Source organism: Oryctolagus cuniculus, chromosome 13, assembly GCF_964237555.1.
Source record: "Oryctolagus cuniculus chromosome 13, mOryCun1.1, whole genome shotgun sequence".
Classification (NCBI taxonomy): Eukaryota; Metazoa; Chordata; class Mammalia; order Lagomorpha; family Leporidae; genus Oryctolagus; species Oryctolagus cuniculus.
In genome coordinates this window covers 37,958,725-37,979,639 of record NC_091444.1, presented here as the reverse complement: position 1 = coordinate 37,979,639, position 20,915 = coordinate 37,958,725, and the positions used below count along the sequence as shown (strand labels likewise).

Here is a 20,915-nt window from a genome sequence, read left to right as displayed (position 1 = left end):
GCAGGGGCCCAAGAACTTGGGCCATCCTCCAGTGCTTTAGCAGGAAGCTGGACCGGAAGTGGAGCAGCCGGTGTCCATATGGGATGCCGGTACTCCACAGTGCTGGCCCCATTGGATCTCTTCATTTGAGTTTTGCATGTGAACAAAAGGAAGTTTTAAGCCCTGCTGGCCAAAACAAATGTACACTGCAATAATCTATGATCTCTCCTCAGTTTATGTTGTTGTGTCAGAATAATTCACGCTTTTCAGGAGGGAAAAACAAACTAGAGTTTGTAAAAGTATCACACTTAACTTTTATGACTCCAGTTTCTTTTCCCAGAAGAGTGCTTTCTCTTTCCTCTTTGCCTCGGGTGAAGTAGGAGCCGCAGCCTGTGACTGGTAGCACCGTGGTCGCATGGCATTGGCCCCTTCAAGGACTGCAGCATGGTAGCCACTGCACACTTGTGAAATGTATCAGTGGCCATTAATGTTTTTCAAAACCCGGACATTTTCCTTATGTGGGCTAAGATGGAAGAAAAAGCCTGTGTGGTACACATGTTACACCTTGGGGACTATATCTACTTGCTTAGATATGTTTAAGAATCCCATTTCAGGGGCCGGCACCATGGCACAGTAGGTTAATCCTCTGCCTGCAGTGCCAGCATCCCATATGGATGCCAGTTCTAGTCCTGGCTGCTCCTCTTCCGATCCAGCTCTCTGCTGTGGCCTGGGAAAGCAGTAGAAGATGGCTCAAGTGCTTGGGCCCCTGCACCCACATGGGAGGCCCAGGAGAAGCTCCTAGCTCCTGGCTTCAGATCAGTGCAGCTCTGGCCATTGCGGCCACCTGGGGAGTGAACCATTCGATGGCAGACCTCTCTCTGTCTCTCTCTCTCTCACTGTCTGTAACTCTACCTGTCAAATAAATAAAATAAAAAAAAATTCCATTTCATAGAATATTATTTTTAAAGCTGCTGCCTGTGATGCCAGCAACCCACATGGGCACCAGTTCATGTCCTGGGTGCTCCACTTCTGATCCAGCTCCCTGCTGATGGCCTGGGAAAAAACAGCATAAGACGGCCCAAGTATTTGGGCACCTGCACCCATGTGGGAGACCCAGAAGAAGCTCTAGGCTCCTGGCTTTGGCCTGGCCTAGCCCTGACTGTTGTGGCCATATGGGGAGTGAACCAGTGGATGGAAGATCTCTCTCTCCCTCCCTCTCCCTGCCTCCCCCTCCCTGTTTCCCTCTCTTTTTTTTTTTTTTAAGATTTTTATTTATTTGAGAGGTAGAGTTACAGAGGTAGAGACAGAAAGGTCTTCCTTCTGTTGGTTCACTCCCAAGATGGCCACAATGGCCGGGGCTGTGCTGATCTGAAGCCAGGAGCCAGGTGCGTCTTCCTGGTCTACCATGCGGGTGCAGGGACCCAAGGACTTGAGCCATCTTCTGCTGCTTTCCTAGGCCATAGCAGAGAGCTGGATTGGAAGAAGGGCAGCCAGGACTAGAACCGGTGCCCATATGAAATGCCTGTGCCGCAGGCAGAGGATTAACCTACTGTACCACAGCGCTGAGCCCTCCCTCTGTCTCTGATTCTCTGACTTTCAAATAAAATATCTGTAAAAGAAATTTAGTTCCATGTAGCCTTTACATTTTTGCTTTATTTTTAAGCCTGACTTACTAAAACATTTTGAGACTGACAAAGTTCCTCCTTGATGTGTCTGTGATAGACTGATGTTCCTTATTGTTGCTTTTCCCTGGGGAGACCAAGGTGTCGTAGCATGAAACGGTTAGAGGGAGGGCTTCGGGGAGACCAGGTTCCCTTCCTGTGTTTGAACTCCTGCTTGCTCTTTGTTTACTGGCTGAGCACCTGAGTTTGTAAGTTAGGGACAGCACATTTTTGTGAGGATTAAATAAATATTCATTCAGTATATGGTAACTTTTAAAAATATATAACACTAAGCTGTTTTGCCCAGTTTCATAATGTGGGGTTCGCTGTCCTGTATTAGATAGGTGATTAAGGACCAGTATTGAACTTGGCAGAAGACAAGCTTACAGTGAGTTCTCCTTGCTTGGCTGCTTGCTTGCATTTACGAGCTGCATATCATGATTGTACACTTTTCTAAATAATGTCACACTTGAAGAAAAATGTGCAAAATATGTATTTTAAAGTTCTTCTTGCCAACGTAACTGTGATGTCCTCTGCTTTGGGTGGTATTGATCTGTTTTGCTTAAGACTGAGATCCTTAGTTTTGCACGTTTCCTTCACAGGGCAAAAGGACAAACTTACGTAAAACCGGTTCAGAGAGGATTGCTCATGGGATGAGGGTGAAGTTCAACCCTCTTGCTTTACTTCTTGATTCATCTTTGGAGGGAGAGTTTGACCTTGTGCAGAGAATTATTTATGAGGTATGATCATGAATTTCTTAAAGATGACCTTTATTTGAATAATTAGAAGGCTACTCGAGAGAAGCTGTGTGTTTAAATGTCCTTCGGGGTTGTGGGGTTGTGGAGGACCCTCTGAGCACGGGTCAGGGCTGGCCATGCTGTTCGGAAGGTGGGGCTGTGCCGTTGTGACGTGGAGAGAGCTGTTCCTTCACGGGGCGACCCTTGCTGTTCCCTAAGAACAATACGGGGTGAAGTTAGAGGTGCTCCCTGCTCTTGAGGAGCCTACTGTGTAAAATATTTTTAGCTGACCTTTTCTTCTTCCTCATAGCAGATGTAACTTCTACTTAGAAACTCATTTGTGGTGGGAAGTTGGGTGGATAAATAAACAAAAATGACTATAAGGATGTAGTTTCTGGCACTGCTCTTCCAATTTTTTTTATTTAAAAAACTCCTTTTTATAGTGAGTGCCTACTTAATGTGGCTCTTTTGTCTTATTGCAAGAAAATTGTTCTTAATATAGTTTTCTTGGCTCCTGTAGGTTTTAATTATGATTTAGAAAAATGCTGCGGAAGTCTATCTATATTCTCTCTTTTACCCCAAGAAACCAGTAAGTCGTGACAATTCAGGTGACAAGAGACTAGAGTGGTGCTCGTCTTCTTACTGATGTTACAGGTTGATGACCCAAGCCTGCCCAATGATGAGGGCATCACAGCTCTTCACAATGCTGTGTGTGCAGGCCACACAGAAATCGTGAAGTTCCTGGTACAGTTTGGGGTCAATGTCAATGCTGCCGACAGCGATGGATGGTAAGAGCTTTTAAACCCCAGTCAGACGGCACTTATGGGCGTCTGCTGTGTCAGCAGTAGGTGAGGAGTGTGTCTGTGTATGTCCTTAAGCTGCTGTCTGTCTGGAGAACGGGGGTATCTGTTGAAGAATTAGCATGTCCTCATGAAACAGTCATCTCATTCCTGTTCTGGAAGTAGAGGAGTTTTGAAAAGTAGAGCAATTGAAGAATAATAAGAGGGAACATCGCAAGCGGTACAGCTAACTCACGTGCATCAGCGAGTCTGAGAAAGGCTGATTGGAAGCAAGGTCTTCCCAGCCCCTTGAAAAGTCCAAGTGAATATGCCAATGTCCCTTGTACGACTCCAAGAGGGGATTGTAATTTGCAACATCTTACAAATACATTTGGCCACTAAATCCATTTTTCATGAAATATTTTGTGATGCCTGCATTGCATATTGGAGTGTCTGGGTCTGAGTCCTGACTCCACTTCCAGTTCCGGCTTCCTGCTCATGTGCACCCTGCAAGGCAGTTGGTGGCGACTCAAGTGTTAGAGCCAGGTGGAATTCCAGGTTTCTCATCTCTGCCTGATCCAGTCCTGGCCATTGCATATACTTGGGGAGTGAACCAGCCCTTCAAGTAAATAAATAAAATAGAAAGCTTGTTTAAAAAAAAAAAAATAACCTAGGGATGTGCGCTATGGCATAGTGGGGTAAAGCCTCTGCCTGTGATGCCAGCATCCTATATGAGCTCTGGTTCAAGCCTGGCTGCTCCACTTCTACTCCAGCTCCCTGCTAATGTGCCTGGAAAAGCAGTGAAAGATGGCCCAAGTGCTTGGGCCCTGCACTCAGGTGGGAGACCCAGAAGAAGCTCCTGGCTTTGTGCTCGCCCAGCTCTGGCTGTTGTGGCCATTTGGAGGGTGAACCAGCAGGTGGAAGACCTCTGTCTCTGTCTCTGTCTCTTTCTCCCTCTCTCTGTAGCTCTCTTTCAAATAAACAAATCTAAAAAAAATCTGTAGTCATAGTCACCAAAATAATAATAACGGGAATGGGGATGAAAAAAAATTTTTTAAGGTTACCAAGTGAAATAAAATGAAGGGGAGGAAGGGACAAAGAAGTAGACCTGTGTATTTTGGAGCCTGATGTTCTCAAGTCCATCTCCTGAGTCTGGACAGTGGTACCAGCTCTTCTTATTCCTTTTTATCTATCTGTCTATCTGTCTTTCTATCTGTCTGCTTACCCAGGGTCATTTAAAACAAGACATTTGAAAATCTGGAGCAGATTCTTTTTAATGCTGTTATTACAAGTTCATGCTTAACTAGTTACCTAACCTAAATTGAAATGTGTATATTTTATAGTTTCTAGTCTAAATTGAATTGACAGTTTTTTTAATTAAAATTTAATTTCAGAAAATATTTGAGAAGCGTAGGGGAGAGGGGGAGAGAGCGGGAGGGGGAGAGGGGGAGAGAGATCGTGCCGGCTCTTGCTGCTTCCCAGGATTTGCATTAGCAGGAAGCTGGAGTCAGGAGCTGGAGGTGGTGGTCGAAGCCAAGTCAACATGAACATCTAACTGGTGTCTTAACTGCTAGCCTAAACACCTGCCTGATAGCAGCTTTGAAAAATGTAAAGAGAACTCAAGTGCAACTTACTTTCTTCAGAATTGGTGGCAATAAAGGGATCTTCAAAGGCATGTGTTTCGAGTGAAGCCGTGTAATTTAAGGACTGTTGGCTCCTCCACTTTGGTAGAAATTATTAGTTTCTCTAGGACATAGAGCAAACTCCATTTATCCTGTTCTTAGGATGTATGAGTTTCATTTCTTTGGTTTTCTACACCCTTTGTCTAGTTCTAGCCCCAGCATAGTCCATTATTCTGTATTTTTTTTTCCTTCATCGCTGTAATTCTTTGATTGGCTTAGAGGAAAGGGCTGAGAGATTTAAGAACTTTCCAGCTATCTTTTCACAGCAGGAATCTTTGACTTTGGGCAAGCATTTCAAGCCCTGGCCGTGTCTCACTTCACAGGACCCCACTCCATTGTGCTGCCTCGTGTAATAACGTCCAGGTGTGTAAGTTTCTGGTGGAGTCAGGGGCTGCTGTGTTTGCCATGACCTACAGTGACATGCAGACTGCTGCAGACAAGTGCGAGGAGATGGAGGAAGGCTACACCCAGTGCTCCCAGTTTCTTTATGGTACGTAACCAGTAGAACTAGATATACCGATGCCACATTCATTTTTCCTGAATTGCTGAAGGATAATTGGTTAAATATTTTTACTATTTGGAAAAAAAAATCTGCTATGTTGTATAAAATCCTGGGCATTGAAAATCCCCAGCAGCCATGGTAAGAGGTAACAATACAGCTTTTGTGCGCATTGCTAGAAACCACTATTGTCAGGGATGTTTTCAGCTACAAAACACAGTGAAGCAGCGTACGACCCTGTGATGTTCATGGCTCTGACCTCAGAAGATCTCTGCCCAGGCTCTGGCACTTAGCGCGTGGTGGTGGTGGTGTGTGTGTGTGTGTGTGTGTGTGTGTGAGTGAGTGAACAGGTAAGCAGAGCCCCTCCTTCCGAGGTGATCGAGAGAGAGACGACAGCTGTGTGGGAGCGCGCATGCAAAACCTATTGTAGAGCTAGTTTTTTAAAATTTGTTTCTTGGCTGGCGCCGCAGCTCACTAGGCTAATCCTCCTCCTTGCGGCGCCGGCACACCGGGTTCTAGTCCCGGTTGGGGCACCGGATTCTGTCCCGGTTGCCCCTCTTCCAGGCCAGCTCTCTGCTGTGGCCAGGGAGTGCAGTGGAGGATGGCCCAAGTACTTGGGCCCTGCACCCCATGGGAGACCAGGAGAAGTACCTGGCTCCTGCCATCGGATCAGCGCGGTGTGCCGGCTGTGGCAGCCATTGGAGGGTGAACCAATGGCAAAGGAGGACCTTTCTGTTTCTCACTGTCCACTCTGCCTGTCAAAAAAAAAAAAAAAAAAAACTTCATTTGTATATGAATTTAGACTAATGTTTTTGGGTTGGGCTGCTTTTGACACTTAGCATAATCATGCTGGTGACTCTGTGGCCTGCCTCGTTCATTCAGCATTGTTTTTGTGAGTCCCTCATGTTACATGTGGCCATGGTTTATGTTCCTTGTGCTGTGCCATTCTATTTTGTGACTATTGCACAGATAATTCTTCCATCTTCAGAGTATACTGGGCTGTTTTCTCCTTGCAGGCCTCCCTCTGAGCCTGTTGTGTGTGTGTGTGTGTGTGTGTGTGTGGTGGGGGCGCGCAGAGCCAGGGACTTCCCTGCTCCTTACTCTTTGACTCCTCATGGATCTGGAGTGGCTGATGGCCTCCTTAGTGGCTACCCCAGTTACCAGTGACATCCAGCATGTCTTCAGACCCCTCAAACATTTTTGCACAGAATAATTTGCAGCTTTTAATCTAAAACAAATAATGAGAAATGTTCTTCCATCCCTGAACCATCTTAGAAGCTGAGACTCGGGCTGGATGTTGCAGCACTGGCATCCCATATGGGTGCTGGTTCAAGCCTTGGTTGCTGCACTTCCGATACAGTTCCTTGCTAATGGCCTGGGAAAAGCATCAGGAGATGGCCCAAGTTCTTGGGCCCTTGCCACCCATGTGGGAGATCCAGGTGGAGTTGCAGGCTTCTGGCTTCAGCCTGACCCGGCCCTAGTCATTGTGGCCATTTAGGGAATGAACCAGTGGAATGGAAGATCTCTAACTCCGCCTTTCAAGTAAATACAGTAGATCTTCAAGCAACAGCAACAAAAAGTTGGGACTCCAGCTCTTATTTTGCATATACTTAGTATCCAGAGTTTCTTTTGGTTCACCCAAACCTGCATCCCCATTCCAAGAGGTAATGCATCTGTCTAGCTTTAGAACTTGGTGGAATTCGTCTTAGCAAGTTGTACTGCCCCTGCGAATCTGGCTCATTTAAACAGATAAGTTGGGAACTCACCTGGCCCTTTATATTGACAGAGCCTTCTTTGGGAAAGGAACAGCCTCATTTTTACCTCAAGTTGGTTATACTCCATGCGACATCATTATTAATTGATTTAGGAGTAACAAGGTCATAATTAATGGCTTAGTGCTCAGGGGAGTTGAAAATCTGTTCATATGCAAGCAGATTTTGTCCTGACTTTAAAAAAAAATCATGAAGGTGAGACTGTTGAACTCTGAGTCGTTTGCAGCCTTCTTGTCTGATTCTTTCCCTCCTCTGCTTTCTGCCTGTTGTCTGCCAGTTGTTGGTGGTTGTTTCTTACGAGTGTTGCCCTGTAGGACAGATGTATCTGTGGAGAGAGGCAAAGCTGAAAGCACCAGTTAACTTGCAAATCTGGTGTTAACTGGTGAGAAATACCCTAGTTTATAAATTTCAATATCTTTTTAGAATTCCGCTTCTCACTATTTTAGAGTTAACCATATAAAGACTTTCATCATGTTCAAAATGCCATGTTTCTGCATTCTAGCATTTTCTAGGTTTTTTTCTTTGAAATTAATAGAATAACAGTCAAACACTTCTGATCATTTGTCACTGCTGTTTTAGGTGAAGAATGTTCTCAGAGTTCCTTAGTCACTACATGTAGAAGTAGGCTGAAATGTGACAAGTGTAATTTACTTTAATAGTCGGGGACCGTTCTGTTTTTAGTTCCTAGGCGTTTGTGTTCTGAATGAGGCCACTCCGAGAGCTGCTTTGGAGAGGAGGGCAGTGTTCGTGTGTCTCCCGTGTGTTCCCGGAGCACTGCTGGCTTCCACCCTCCCCGCAACCCCGGGAAGTGCATTTGCTGACAGTTCAGTGTGCTCACTCCAGCCAACACCCGTTTCTTGCCATTTTGTTTCCCATGGTGATTTCAGGAGTACAGGAGAAAATGGGCATCATGAACAAAGGCGTCATTTACGCACTGTGGGACTATGAGCCTCAGAACGACGACGAGCTGCCCATGAGAGAAGGCGACTGCATGACAGTCGTCCGCCGGGAAGACGAGGACGAGATCGAGTGGTGGTGGGCTCGCCTCAATGACAGGGAGGGCTATGTGCCACGCAACTTGCTGGGGGTAAGTCATCCAACACACAGCGTGTTTTCACGTGTGACAGAGGAAGCTTCGCAAAACCTGCTCCTGTTGCAGGCACATTGTAACTAGTAAGATGTGGAATTTACAGTTTCCCCACATCTTAGGTTTAGACCCAAAGCCACATTCCAGTGATTGTATCGTGCTCAGTGGTGGATGTTTGCCAGCCGTCAGGGTCCTGTCTGCATTTATAAACAGACTGAAGATAACTGGATAATGTGAGCAGAATCGAGCTTGTGACTTTTTTTTTAAGATTTATTTATTTTAAAGGTAGAGTTATGGGGTTGGGGGTGGGGGAGATATCTTCCACTGCTAGTTTACTCCCTTGATGGGTGCAGGGGCCTGAGGACTTGGACCATCTTCTGCTGCTTTTCCAGGTGCATTAGCAGGGAGCTGGATCAGAAGTGGAGCAGTCAAGACCTAAATTGGTGCCCGTATGGGATGCTGGCGCTACAAGCAGTAGCTTAACCCCATTATACTACAGTGCCAGCTGGAGCTTGTAATATGTGAAATAAACTTTAAGTCTATCTAAAGTAGGATTTGCATATATGGAAAAACTTACAGCAGGGCATTAAAGACAACATCTCTTGTTCTTTGTTATTTCATTGTCAGAAAAACCAAGAAAATAACAAATTGTATAAGTCCATATCAACCAGTTAACACTTCTGTATTAGTACAGTGGAACGATTCCCAGGAGTATTTTCAGAGAAAAGGCTAGGGTGTGGTGGGGCGGAGGAGGAAAGGTGAGAGGAATGTGTCTCAAGACTTTGCCTCATGCTTTCCCATAGATCCAGGTGTCCTGCCAGGGTTTATGCGGTAGAGTGTGGGAGTGGGAAGGAGAGAGAGACATGATAAGGCAAATGGAGAGATTGAGAGAGAAGTTTACAGGTTAGACAAGTGCTTGCAGAGCGTGCTGTTGGTGAGGAGGTGAGGCAGGGCAGAGGGAAGGCAGGCGGGGATGCACAGTGCATAGCATGTGGGTCACGGGCAGTGGCTTCCAGGCCTGCGGGTCCACCTGCAGTGCTTCCTGAGGTGATGGGCAGCGGAGGGTGGGAGGAGAGTGTGGGAGAAGCCCGCCTCCTTGATTGCTGTGAGGATGGCACCCGGCTCTGGTGCAGAGCAGTGTGGGCAGGCTGGGTGTTTCAGGGGCACACAGACGTGGTCAGTCCTTGCACAGAACTCCTGTGCTGGTGCCTGGGCTGGGGGCAGGATTCTGCCTGCGAGTGTGCTGCCGCGTGGGCTTTTCTCTCTGTGCAGGTCCCGGCTTCCTGGCAGACCCCAGTGCTGGGCCCCTGCTGTCTGCACTCAGACCAGTGTCTTCCTGACTCCCCCTGCCCCACTGTTGCTAGTCTAATGTGCAGTGCGAATGAGTTCATGCATCTTAACTGCTGCTTTTCTCATAGCACAATTTTTTTATGAAACAGATATTTGGGGCTCAGACGTATTCATTTTGTGATCATAACACAAATAGTAAAGAACAGTGGAAATGGGGAAAAACAGACTAAAAGGAGGCTTTTTAAAAAAATGTGTTTATTTAAAAGGCAGATTAGAAGAGAAAGATCTTCAATCCACTGGTTCACTTGCTAAATGGCTACAACAGCTGAGCCTGGCCAGGCAGTCAGGAACCTGGAACTTCTATAGGGTCTCCCATGTGGGTGCAGGGGCCCAGACACTTGGGCCATCTTCTGCCCCTTTCCCAGGCCATTAATAAGGAACTTGGTCAGAAGTGGAGCAGCCGGGGCCTACAGGCAGCAGCTTACCCTGCTATGCCACAACGCTGACCCCTAAGAGGAGCCTTTTTAAAAAGGTTTCCGATAGCCAGAGGAAAAGTAAAGCGTTTCTCTGTCAAGCCCCCGTGTGCTTCTGCAGGGTCTGCAGCGCACTAGTGAACGCCTGCGGGAAGCGAGTGCCTCTTAACGGCCTTTGTCTGCCAGCGCCCTGCCTCCCGCAGCTCATGGTGTACAAGAAGCTGTGAGACAGGTGTAGTGCAGGCTGGCTGCCTCAGGCTCATGCACTGCATTACTGCACGGAGTGTGCGTTACTGCTCTTGGGCAGCGAGAACACCTGAGATCTGTCTTCTTAGCAGTTTTCAAGAAGCCTGTCCGCTGTGGGCCTCGTGAGTGAATTTCATTTTCTCACAGCGGGTTTGTCCTGGGTGGGGCAGCAGCAGGTTGATGCCCATACCCGTGGGCCGGGCTAGAGGTGGCCCTGTAGCCACCAGCAGACCTCTGGGTCTCCCGGCGTGGGTCTCGTCGCCAGTGTGTCCACACAACATTTAACAAAGGGCAAATGCAGAAACGTTGAGGATTTTACTCTGAAGCCCAGACAGCGTAGACAGCTGGCCTGGCCACGCATCTGCCTGGACGGGAAAGTCGGCCTTCAGCACTTCGACCCCGCCGTCTTCTCCTGGAAGCCTGGCTGTCTTTGAGGGAGCTCCTTTTCCCTCCTGTGTCATGGGCAGAGGGTTTTTGTTTTGCTGTGGGTTGAATTACTTGATTTGCGCCTGGCTTCTCTACTGCAGCCCTTGGCCAGCCCTCCCCTCTCACGCTCTTGTTTGGGAGAACACGAAACCCCAGAACTCCGAAGCTAAGAACACCTGTCCTTCCTTAGTCTGTGCCTTGTATTTTGGCGTTTTGTCCCTGCCAGTCTCGAGTCTCCAGTATTAAGTTCCATTGTAAATAAAGTTGAAAGACATTAATCTTCTTAGTTTTCTCCAGTAGTCATGAAAACCCCAGTTGCTTGCGCATACTTCAGAAAGTTTGTGGAAAGTTGAATTAACAGACAAGTTTGTTCTGGTGCATTTTTGGAGTCCATTCAGTTTTTTCATCATAAACATTTCCCATGAACTTTGTACTTGTGGCATATTGCAAACCACTGTGAGCAATCTGTCTTCCTCGTTAGACTTGATTTATAGCTTAACAATCCGTAGTGATGGCATTGATCGCTGGAGTGGTCATGGGCTTTTATGTCATTGTTCTGTGGTCTTGTCACTGGCTGGAGCCCTGCGCTGAGTCACTGATAAGAACATTGCTAAATGTGAGTGTTTGTACATTTGGGCATAGCGTATCTTTTTTTTTTTTTACTTTCCTTCCTTCCTGTGAGACCTTACCTCCTGCCGTACTTTTGAAATTTTGTTACGCTCCCACTCATCCACATGGTCTGTAAACCTTCCCAAAACTCTCTTACAGCTGTACCCAAGAATTAAACCAAGGCAAAGGAGCCTGGCCTGAAGCTGCAGCCTTCTACTCCATGAAGAATTAAGCTTTGCTGTCACTAAGAAGCAATAGGACTGTTTCTGGTGAAAATTCCGTGAGACTCATTTAAAGGACAGCGCAGCAGGAAAGCAAGGAAGAACGCGTCCTGGAGGAAAGTGAAGGGTGGAGGACTTCACGAGCGGCACGTGTTCGGGGTGACATGGGGTGCGGACGCACGCAGCCTGCGCTGTGCTGGCAAAGCCGCCCCGTAGAGCGCTCGGAGATGCACAGTGCCCGTCTTGTTTTCTGCAAGAAATAGGACCATTTACTGGGTGTTGGGAAATCAGCTGTCGTGCTCAGTGGGCATTTTCACCTCCTGTCCTTGTCCCACCTTTTGCCAGAAAGCACCGGTGTCGCCATCTCCAACTGCCCTCAGCGCCAGTGGGCCCTCCAGGGCTGTGCACAAGGGCTCAGGGGTGCCCTGCGCCTGTGCACCATTGGACTGCTCATCAGTGAGCAATACCTTTCCTATCTGAGTTCTTGTAGCATTTTAAGAATTAAACATGTATTTGAAATACTGAAACTAAGCTACACTACCTAATCTAAACAGATTTAGATTTGTTTTTAGGCTAAACTTGAATCTGTATTTATTGTCTTTTGTATCTTGGGAATTAGAAACTTGTTAGAGGCTTACCCGTACTATTTGTCAAGATCATAGCTGACCTGAAAAACAATTGTAATAAAATTCAGCTTTTTGACTCAGAGCCGTTCACTGGTCTGCATTTTTAATGTGATAAGCAGCCTTGTTTAAAGGCTTAAGGTTTTTAGAATTCCTCAATTTCAGTCATGAGTGTGAGTGGGTTTTTTTTTTTTTTTTAAGATCTTAGAGACCGTGGTGATTGAAGCCTTTTTATTCCTTTTACCTAGAGCTTTTGATAGGTGAGTGGCCTCATTTTGTTTTCTCATGGAGTCACATGCCTTAATTTATGGGGTGAAAACTTGTGTAGTCTCTACATTGTTTATTAATGTTACTGAGTTTGTGCCTTGTTCTGGAAGCTGTTTTAATGGAACTTTTTTAATGGCAGACGCAAATGAAAAACCACTGTATAAGGTCTCTTTCTGTACGTTTTTATGAGCAGCTGAATTCTAGCAAGGAAGGGAGATGAAGGACAACCTTCCAGAGCTTTCCAGGTGGTGGGGAGAGCAGCAACAAGCCTAAGCTGTGTAAGTGCCCTGTTCTATCTCCACCCCCCAGCGTCCCCGTGTCTGGGGCTGTCAGTCCAGCACTGATCTGGATGATGCTGTGAGGGACTCTGAGGCTGACCGAGGTTTACTAATCTGCTCGCCTTACACAGGGTGATGAGATTCGCCTGGATTATCCCGGTGGGCCCGGATTGCCACGTGAGCCTCTCAAGTAGCAGGAGAGGTCAGCGAGACGTGGACAGAGAGGACCTGACCTGCCGTTGCTGACTTTGAAGAGCAAGGAACGCAGAAGCCGGCAAGGACATGGATGAGCAGTCCCAGCCACTCCCAGGGGTGAGCTCTGCCCCTTAGTGCCCTGCCTGGAAGCCAGGCCTCGCCCAGCTCCATGGGACTTCTAAGTCAGGATCACGAGAGAGCGGACGTGTTCCAAGCCTCTAAGTTAGTGTTAATACATTGCAGCCACAACAGCAAGTGAATCCAACATGGGTTCTAGTTCTGGGCTGTGGCACTTTCCCATCATGTGACCTTGCCCATGACCCCTGACCTCCCTAAGCCGTGTGTAGTGTGGTTTGATACCATTGCCAATGCATACTTCAGAGTTGTTGAGGAAAGCCATTCCGTTTGCTGTATGTGAGGGCACTTGGTAAACTAAAGAATTACACATGCATGGACAGGGGAGATGGGGAATTAGGGAACTGTGATCATCTTTTATGTTCCTTAACTCGAAGCTTTAGAATACATTCATTTTTTTACTTCTTATTGTCAAATTATCCTTTAGGGAAATATTACCAATGACAGAAAAAGGCTGTGAGGGAGGGAAAGGACCATCCGAAGGCAACAAGTAACACTTGGGCATATTTCTCTGTAGACTTTTCCATGGTTTTTTCCCCTCTTACTGAAGGAGAGCCCACTGTATAAGTACTCTGTACTCTCCCTGTTTTATGCTTGACATTGAATCACAGACATTGACATGATTTTTAATGGCTGCATAATATTCCAGCCTGTCATCACGCAGTCCTCAGTTGCATGGTGAACATATGGCTGTCTCCCCCTTCTCAAGTATTACAGTTGATGCCGTGGTTGCATGTTTATGGTAACAGAATTTTTATATTCTTGCAAAATAAAGGGAATAAAGCAGCTGGAGAAGGGGCCATGCTAAAGCGGGGAGTGCACAGACTTTAGCTCTGCTTGAATTTTAAGGGGACGGGAGTGGGGTGTGGGAGCGTCAGTGAGAGGAGTCAGTCAGCAGAAGCTGGCAGGATGGTCCAGGGAGATGAGGGCCGGGGAGTGTTTGTAGGGTTTGGCATTGGGAGGTCGCTGGTGGGCCTGGGACTAGGAAGACAACAGGCTGTGAGCCGGGTGGTACCAGTGCGAGGCTGTGGGAAACAAAGCTTAGAGAGGCAGTGTGGAAAGCTGTACAGGAAGCTCCTCTGGAGGGAGGGCGGGCAGTGGTAGGGAGTGGTGTGGGCACGAGGGACTGTGGGGGCTGTGGCCAGCCGGGGGCTGTGGCCAGCTGGGGGCTGTCTCAGGGCTTGGTCATTCCCAGTTTTTGCTAAAATTGCTGAGTTGTCCTCAGTATCCTCAGGGACTGTTCCCAAGGCCCCCTTCGGGATCTGCCTGTGCAGGTGCATAGGTTGCTTCTTTAAAATGGCCAGGTGTCTGCACAGCACTTGTGCACATGGTTCTCTCTGGAAGACTTAAGACACTGTGGTGGTAGCTGTTGCGCTGCGTCAGGGAATGACGACAAGAGAAGCCTGCGTGTTCCATGCACATGCAATTTCTTCCCTGCTGATTTTCCACCATGGTCAGTTGAATCTGCCAATTCAGAACCCCAAACCCGGAAGCTGCCTGTGCCTTCTTTTCTAACTGTTATCTCATGTTACAACTAAAATAGATTGTTGAAAGTGAAATCATAAACTAGGTCAGCTCTCCAGATGACAGTGATTGGCTGCCTCAGCTATATAAGCTGCTGTACCAACTGAAATAAACGAGTCTGCTGGCTGCTTGCCTCTGGCCTGCTTTTCACCCAACTCCCAGGGTCTGTGTGGTGACTCCATGCCTCTTGCCCCCACCACACTCCTCCTCTCAGAACGTATCCACCTCAACATCTGGTGCGCCAACGTGAATGAGAGAGAGACAATGTGTCGGACTCGGCCAGGTCCCCCCTTGATTTCAGTAAGTAGGCCCCTTGGTATTTTGTGTGCTGTTCGGTTCTGTGAGAGTGAGCACAGAACCTCCTCCTATACCCCTTTCCTTGTCCTTATCCTCGGTTGAAGTGACCCCAGGTTAGGCACACGCCACCCAGAAGCGTAATGCCACTTCTCTGCTCCTCCTACTTTCAGTTCGCCCAGCGAATTCACATAAGGGACTGATCATCCCAGAATTCAGAACTAAGCCATCTTCCCTCACTCGAGAGAGGTGATGCTCTGGAGACACCATGTGGGCATACAGCCTTGACCTAATGATTCAAGGAAGTCCCCCACTAAGCACAGGACATACATACGATCTGAAACACCACTGTCTGTTCATTTAATGTAGGGAACCCCTGCAGAATGCCATCAGCCGCTGAGGTGCTAGGAATTTGTTTTGTTATGGCAGCAGTGCTGTGCATGTCTTTCTTTTGGCTAAAGTTGGCATGATGTGCTGCTCTTAAACAGTCAAACACAGGAAAGATACCCCCTCTCAGAATCCCACACAGGTTACCAAGTGATGAGAGCCTGTCACTCCAGGCGTCTGCCACACAGGCAACAGTTGATGACTTGGGGAGAGCTCCGAGCTCCAACAGTGAAAATGACATGACAGCAGACAATGTAGCAGTGCCTAGTCAGCCACCCCTCAAATACCCATGGGATAAACTTACATGACCTCGAGGCAATAACCCATGTGAGGTCATCCCATCCTCACCCAGTGAGGATCCCCACATTTGTGGCAGTCCCCAGGCACCCCAGGCTCTCAGGGCAGCCGCTAAACCACATTCCACCCGCATGTTTGCCATTAACATAGGAATGGATGCAGAATTCAGGCCCTGGATTCCAACACCCATAGAAAGGCTTCTGCTAACCAAGAGTGAGGATATGCTTGTGTCTTTCCAAAGAATGTGGGACAGCCCATTTGGGTACCAGCCAGAAACATCAAGCCTGCAACTGATAGTCAACCAGAACCAGCTGAACAAGACTGAGAGTCTGCCTTGTTAGCAGATGTACCTGCCCTATCATCCTACCCTGAGAAACTGCCCATAGCCACATCCACTACTGTTTTATACCCACTAGCTCTGGTCAGCTACTCGAATGGCACATAGCCTGTGTGTGGTCATGCCATTCTTGATTACCATTGTTCCTCATTCCTACCCCTATCTGAGCAAGCACTCCTGTGGTCTCCCGTTTTGAGCACTGGTTAGTCAGTGACGGGTAAGATCCCCTGGGGGACAACCTAAGACAGGCACAGCCGTGTACAGAGACCACATGGAAACAGGGTCAACAATGGTATGGCCAAGGATCATGCCTCCCGTTGCTCAAAAATAAAAAGGGGGAAATGTGGTAGAATGAGAAGGCTATGCCAAGATGGCCACTAGCAATGGAAACTGCCTGGCAACAGGCTGTGATTGGATGGCTTCAGAAACCGCATGACAATGGAGTCTGCCTGGCAACAGGCTGTGATTGGATGGCTTCGGAAACTGCCTGGCAACAGGCTGTGATTAGTTAGGGCATAGACCGCCCCTTGACCAGATTGGCTGCCTTGGCTATATAAACTGCTGTACCAACTGAAATAAACGAGTCTGGGCTGCTCGCCTCTGGGCCGCTTTAACCTGACTCCCAGGGTCTGTGTGGTGACTCCGTGCCTATTGCCCCTACCACGCTCCTCTCAGAATGAATCCACCTCACCACCCATCCAGTTGGGACTAGCCTCTGGCCCGAGAGGGACCTGCTTTCTGCCCCACTCTGCCGGGCTCTGCAGACCCCTCCAGCCCTCACTCCCATCCCCTCCTCAGCTTGGACCACTTGGTCCCGGTTTCAACCACTTTTGCCATCGCCTGCAGTTCCCTCATCCCTTGGTCCTTGAGCCACACTTCCCATGCCCACCCTTGGTCCCAAGTCCACCCAGACATCTATGTGAAACCCGTGCAGCTGAACAGAAGAGCTGTGTCCCCAAGCAACTGGGACTACTCCAGATTCTGGGCCTTCCAAGTTCACTCAGCAAGCAAGAACTTCACTCGTGGAACCTGAGTTCGGGAAATGCATCGTTGTCGGGGAACAGCAGGATGGCACCTGCCCATCTCGGGTCATCTGACATCTTCCCTGTTTTTTAGGATTCCTCCAGAGGTCAGCAGCAGCAGAGCAGTGATGGAATCTGCCGACGGGGGCTGCTGAGTGATTCTGCGGCTGCAGATGGTGCCTTCAGGGACCAGCAGGAGGCAGAAGCCAGAGCTGCTCTAGATGGTCAAGTTAGCAGAAACGCTCATAGTTCCACAGTTATGTTCTCGGTAAGATGCCGTTTCTTCTCAATACGCAAACTTGTAATTGTGTGCTCATAAACCATCCCACGGGTCCACCCTCGGGGAAGGAAAACGCAGCTAAGTGTTAAGATTGCATGGGCAACTTTATTCAACAGTACATCTGGAAGAGGATAAGGCAACAAGGCGGTATTTCTAGAATGTTGCTAGCAGTTCCCCATGATCGAGCCAGGAAACAAGGTGGCGTCATTTCCAGGAATTCCTAAGTGGTGTCCCTTAACTGTGCACAAGCACACTACGTGGTGCCGTTCATAAAGTTTTGGGGCACCAGGAACTTGTTTTGCCCTCTGTGGGACCAGCGTGTGAACTGGAGCGTCAGCTGGTCAGGAGTAGAACTGCCTTGGCTGTGGGAGACTAAGTGCATAAGGCCAGACATGCGCAAGTTCGAGAATGATTCACGGTTACCCGTGAGTGGCACTTAAAGGCCGTCTCTTGTTTAAGTCAAACAGTGGTGCTGTGCTTTGCCACCGGGCTCTAGATGTCGTGACAAGGTCGCTTCCCGACAGTGCCTTTCCCAGTTTCCCTGGGGGGAACGGCAGTCAGGGCTGCTATCCGGTTGATGCCACACTTGCATTTTTAAACACGGAGTTACTTTAAATTTTCCCATCGAGGGCCTGGTGTCCTGGGAGATAAGACTTCAGGTTTGCTCCGTTGTTAGGTACTTCCCTGCATTTTTTTTTTCTGGTTTAATATTGCTATCAATGGGAAGGTGTGTAAAAGTAAAAAGTGTGCACTATGTACAGACTGAAAGCTTTCTTTGAGTTTATCAAGGATTACTCACTTGCATTTAATATGATATACAAATCTTTGATATGTGAAAGTTTGGCTATCTCAAATAGTATTATTTTCAGCTATGATCATCGGTTTCAGTAAATGTTCCCATAATTTCAAGGTCCGTGGAACCTTAGTTCTTGGCTACTTTTCTTTTCCTAAGTCTTCAGGCAGAGTCGTAACTTCAGAGAACGGAGAAGCAGAGCCACTGTGAGGAAGGAAAGACACCAGTCAGCGCAGGGCCATTTTACAGGAAAGGCTCTGTGAGCTCCAGGAGATGGCTGGAAGATTGCTACCCTAGATCAATGGCTAGGACGCCAGTGCACTATTTCCTCCACCTAACTTCCGGCTTCTGGGCTTTTACACAGGTCTGTGGTTTCCAGTTCTGTTGCAGGGCTGGGTACATCAAAATGAAACTCAGACAACGTGTGAACTAGGGTTTTCACTCCTGTGCTCCAGGGTGGATCAGAACCTAGTTTGGGGTGGACACTGTGGTGTAGTGGGCTAAGTCACCTCTTGTCACACCAGCATCCAGATTGGAGTGTGCATTTGGATCCTGGCTATCCCACTTCTAGTCCAGCTCCTTGCTAACGCCTGTGGGATGACAGCCCCACACGGGAGAGCTGGATGGTGTCCCAGGCTCCTGGCTCTGGCCTGCCCAGCCCTGGCGATTGCAGCCATCTGGGGAGTGAACCGGCAGATGGAAGACCCCCCCACCCTGTGCTGTCTCTGGCGCTCTACTTCTCAGTGAGTTATTTGGGATGTGGGTATCTCTGAAACTGACGGTTCTTGGATCTACACCGGAGTGTGATGGGAACTTAGATTCTGATTAAGTTGGTTTTGGATTCAGCCTGGAGCTCCCAGGTGACATGAGCTGCTGCAGACAGAAGGGGAGAGCTGTAGGACATGGCTCGGCCTCAGTAGCCGCAATTACTACAGGTGGGGGTCTCTAGCCTGTGTGGGAGGTGAGGCTTCGCAATGGCATCTGACGTTGCTCAGAGGAAGTGGGGAGCAAGTGGGCAGAGGAGGCTGACACCGCAGCCCAGGCCGGTGAGGAAGGAGAATGGCGTTCCCAGGACTTGGCCGCAGCCTGTTTCTCGTCACACTCTCAGGAATGGGTCCTGGGCTGCACGTGGTTCCAGGAGTTACTGTTGTCCCAGCTAAACTGTTTTCAGTTGGCTAAAGGAACTTTGCTGACTTCCTGCGGAATTTAGACTTCAAGGATGGGAGTTGGGAGGCCTTCAAACCTGCCCTCCTTTCCACTTTGCCCTCTGTTACGTGGGGATGGGACTGATGACTTGGCCATTCCCCCCCCTGCCCTGGCCACCTCACTATGTCCCACTGTGGCTCAGTTTCCCTGAGTACAGAGAAAGGAGACCAGAGACCTGGCTTTGAGTGGGGGGAACCTGCTGTCAGCAGGACCACAAGAGAATATTTTTGGCTTTGCTTTTTTGTTAAACAGGGAAACGGGAGAAAACGAATTTGCTCAGGAGGTATTTGCCGCAGGTCTGTCCTAGGAGTAACAGATCTCCCCGCAGGGTGTCTCTGTGCCAGCACCCCTCCCCCTCCCCGCGTGCTAAGCTGCACTTTGTTTCCTAAGTGCGATCCTGCAGCCTCCCTCCAAGCTCACGGGCAGAGCTAGCCAGCCGGCTGTGTTTCCTGGACTCAGACTCAGCAGGTGGTTGGGAAACAGCAAAGGCAAGCATGCGTGGGACTTCATCCCTCTCTGAGGGCCTGAACCCAACAGCCCAAAAGGTTTTTCAGGCGACCTTTAAAAAGCAGCTTGCTCAAGTCAGAGCCCGCCGCCCCCTCCTCCTCCCGCGTCCCCTCAGGAGCCTTACAGAGATGAGGTCGAGCTGTATCATGCCAGTGTTGTCGGGGTCCAGCTGCTTAAATATCTCTGCAGAGGGAGCAAGAGACAGGGACCTCATGAGAGTGCACAGGCCCCCCCCCCCCCCAGCTGGCGTCCATCTCCTCCCCTTCCCGGCATCAGTAAAGGCGGGAATCTCATTCTCTGATTCAGGAGCTTGCGCTCGGGCTGTGCCGCGGGCAGCACGGAGGCGGATCTGCCCCCCAGCACTCACTGAAGAGCGTCTCCAGTCGCACCAGGCAGCGAACGAAGTTGTCGAAGTCGATGATGAGCTGGTCGTCGGCGAAGCGAGCGACGATGACCTCGTGCAGTTGGCAGGGCAGCTTGAAGCCTGGAGGTGAGGACACACAGCGACCACTGAGCACCGGACGGAAGCCCAGCTCCGACCGCCGCTGTCCTTGAGCCGCGTTCCTGCTGTTCCCCCCAGGTCCCTGTCACCCTGCCTGTTCCTTACAAGACACTCCTGCCGGCTCCTTCCCATGGGGCTGCCTCACGCCGTGCCCCGTGTTCACCTCGGAGCCCGGGTTGTTCTGGATGTGTGTGGCGGGAACCACATGTGGGAAAGTACTTGAGTCCCCCTCTGCCTGCAGCACAACACACGTTAGCAGGCCCACGCTGCCTAGAAGCAACACTGCCCTTGCAGCCGTCTGAGGCTGTGACCAGGTTCTGGCCGGCACAGTGTGTGAGAGTGCGAGGGACATGTGTGTCCTTCGAGGCACAGAGTCCTGCCCAGCAGCTGGCGGCATGTGGCCACAGCGGCTGGCAGCCTCAGGAGCACAGCAATGCTACAGGAGGAGCCTGGGAGGCCCATCGGCCCTGGCCTGCCTGAACTTGGGTTGTTGTCCAACCTGAATGAAAGATGGATTTTGTTTACTCCATGGTTACTTGGGGTCTCTGCCGCAACACTGTATCCCAGCTAAAGGAGGAAGAGCCTGGGGCCTGCATCCCATCTGGGTGTGCCTGGCTGGAGCCTCCACTCTGCTGTTGTCTGTTTCCTGCTAATGCACTCCTGGGAGGCAGCAGGTACTGGCTTCAGTAGTTGGATCCCTGCTACCCACATGGGAGACCGAGATTGAATTCCCAGCTCTGTCTGCAGAGGGCATTTGGAGAGTAAACCAGCAGATGGGGGAGATCAGTGTTTCTCTGCCTTTCGAGT

At 49.1% G+C, this 20,915-nt stretch overlaps 2 protein-coding genes across 4 annotated transcripts in view; one reads left to right on the top strand and one right to left on the bottom strand.

Moving 5' to 3' along the window:
- Window positions 1-12,169, top strand: part of TP53BP2 (tumor protein p53 binding protein 2) — a gene marked incomplete in the record, with an annotated part of 51,441 nt that extends 39,272 nt beyond the window's left edge. Inside the window, 5 exon segments of the mRNA XM_070055374.1 lie at window positions 2,243-2,380; window positions 3,032-3,165; window positions 5,162-5,328; window positions 7,997-8,196; window positions 11,400-12,169. Of these exon segments, the coding sequence (XP_069911475.1) occupies window positions 2,243-2,380; window positions 3,032-3,165; window positions 5,162-5,328; window positions 7,997-8,196; window positions 11,400-11,441 (681 nt within the window).
- Window positions 12,170-17,185: 5,016 nt separating this feature from the next.
- CAPN2 (calpain 2) overlaps window positions 17,186-20,915 on the bottom strand; it is a 50,976-nt gene continuing 47,246 nt past the window's right edge. For all 3 annotated transcript variants that reach the window (XM_070054886.1, XM_070054887.1, NM_001195722.2), the window contains 3 exon segments: window positions 19,974-20,090; window positions 19,731-19,789; window positions 17,186-18,097 (listed from right to left, as the gene is read on the bottom strand). In XM_070054886.1, the coding sequence (XP_069910987.1) occupies window positions 18,074-18,097; window positions 19,731-19,789; window positions 19,974-20,090 (200 nt within the window). In that variant the 3' untranslated portion in view covers window positions 17,186-18,073.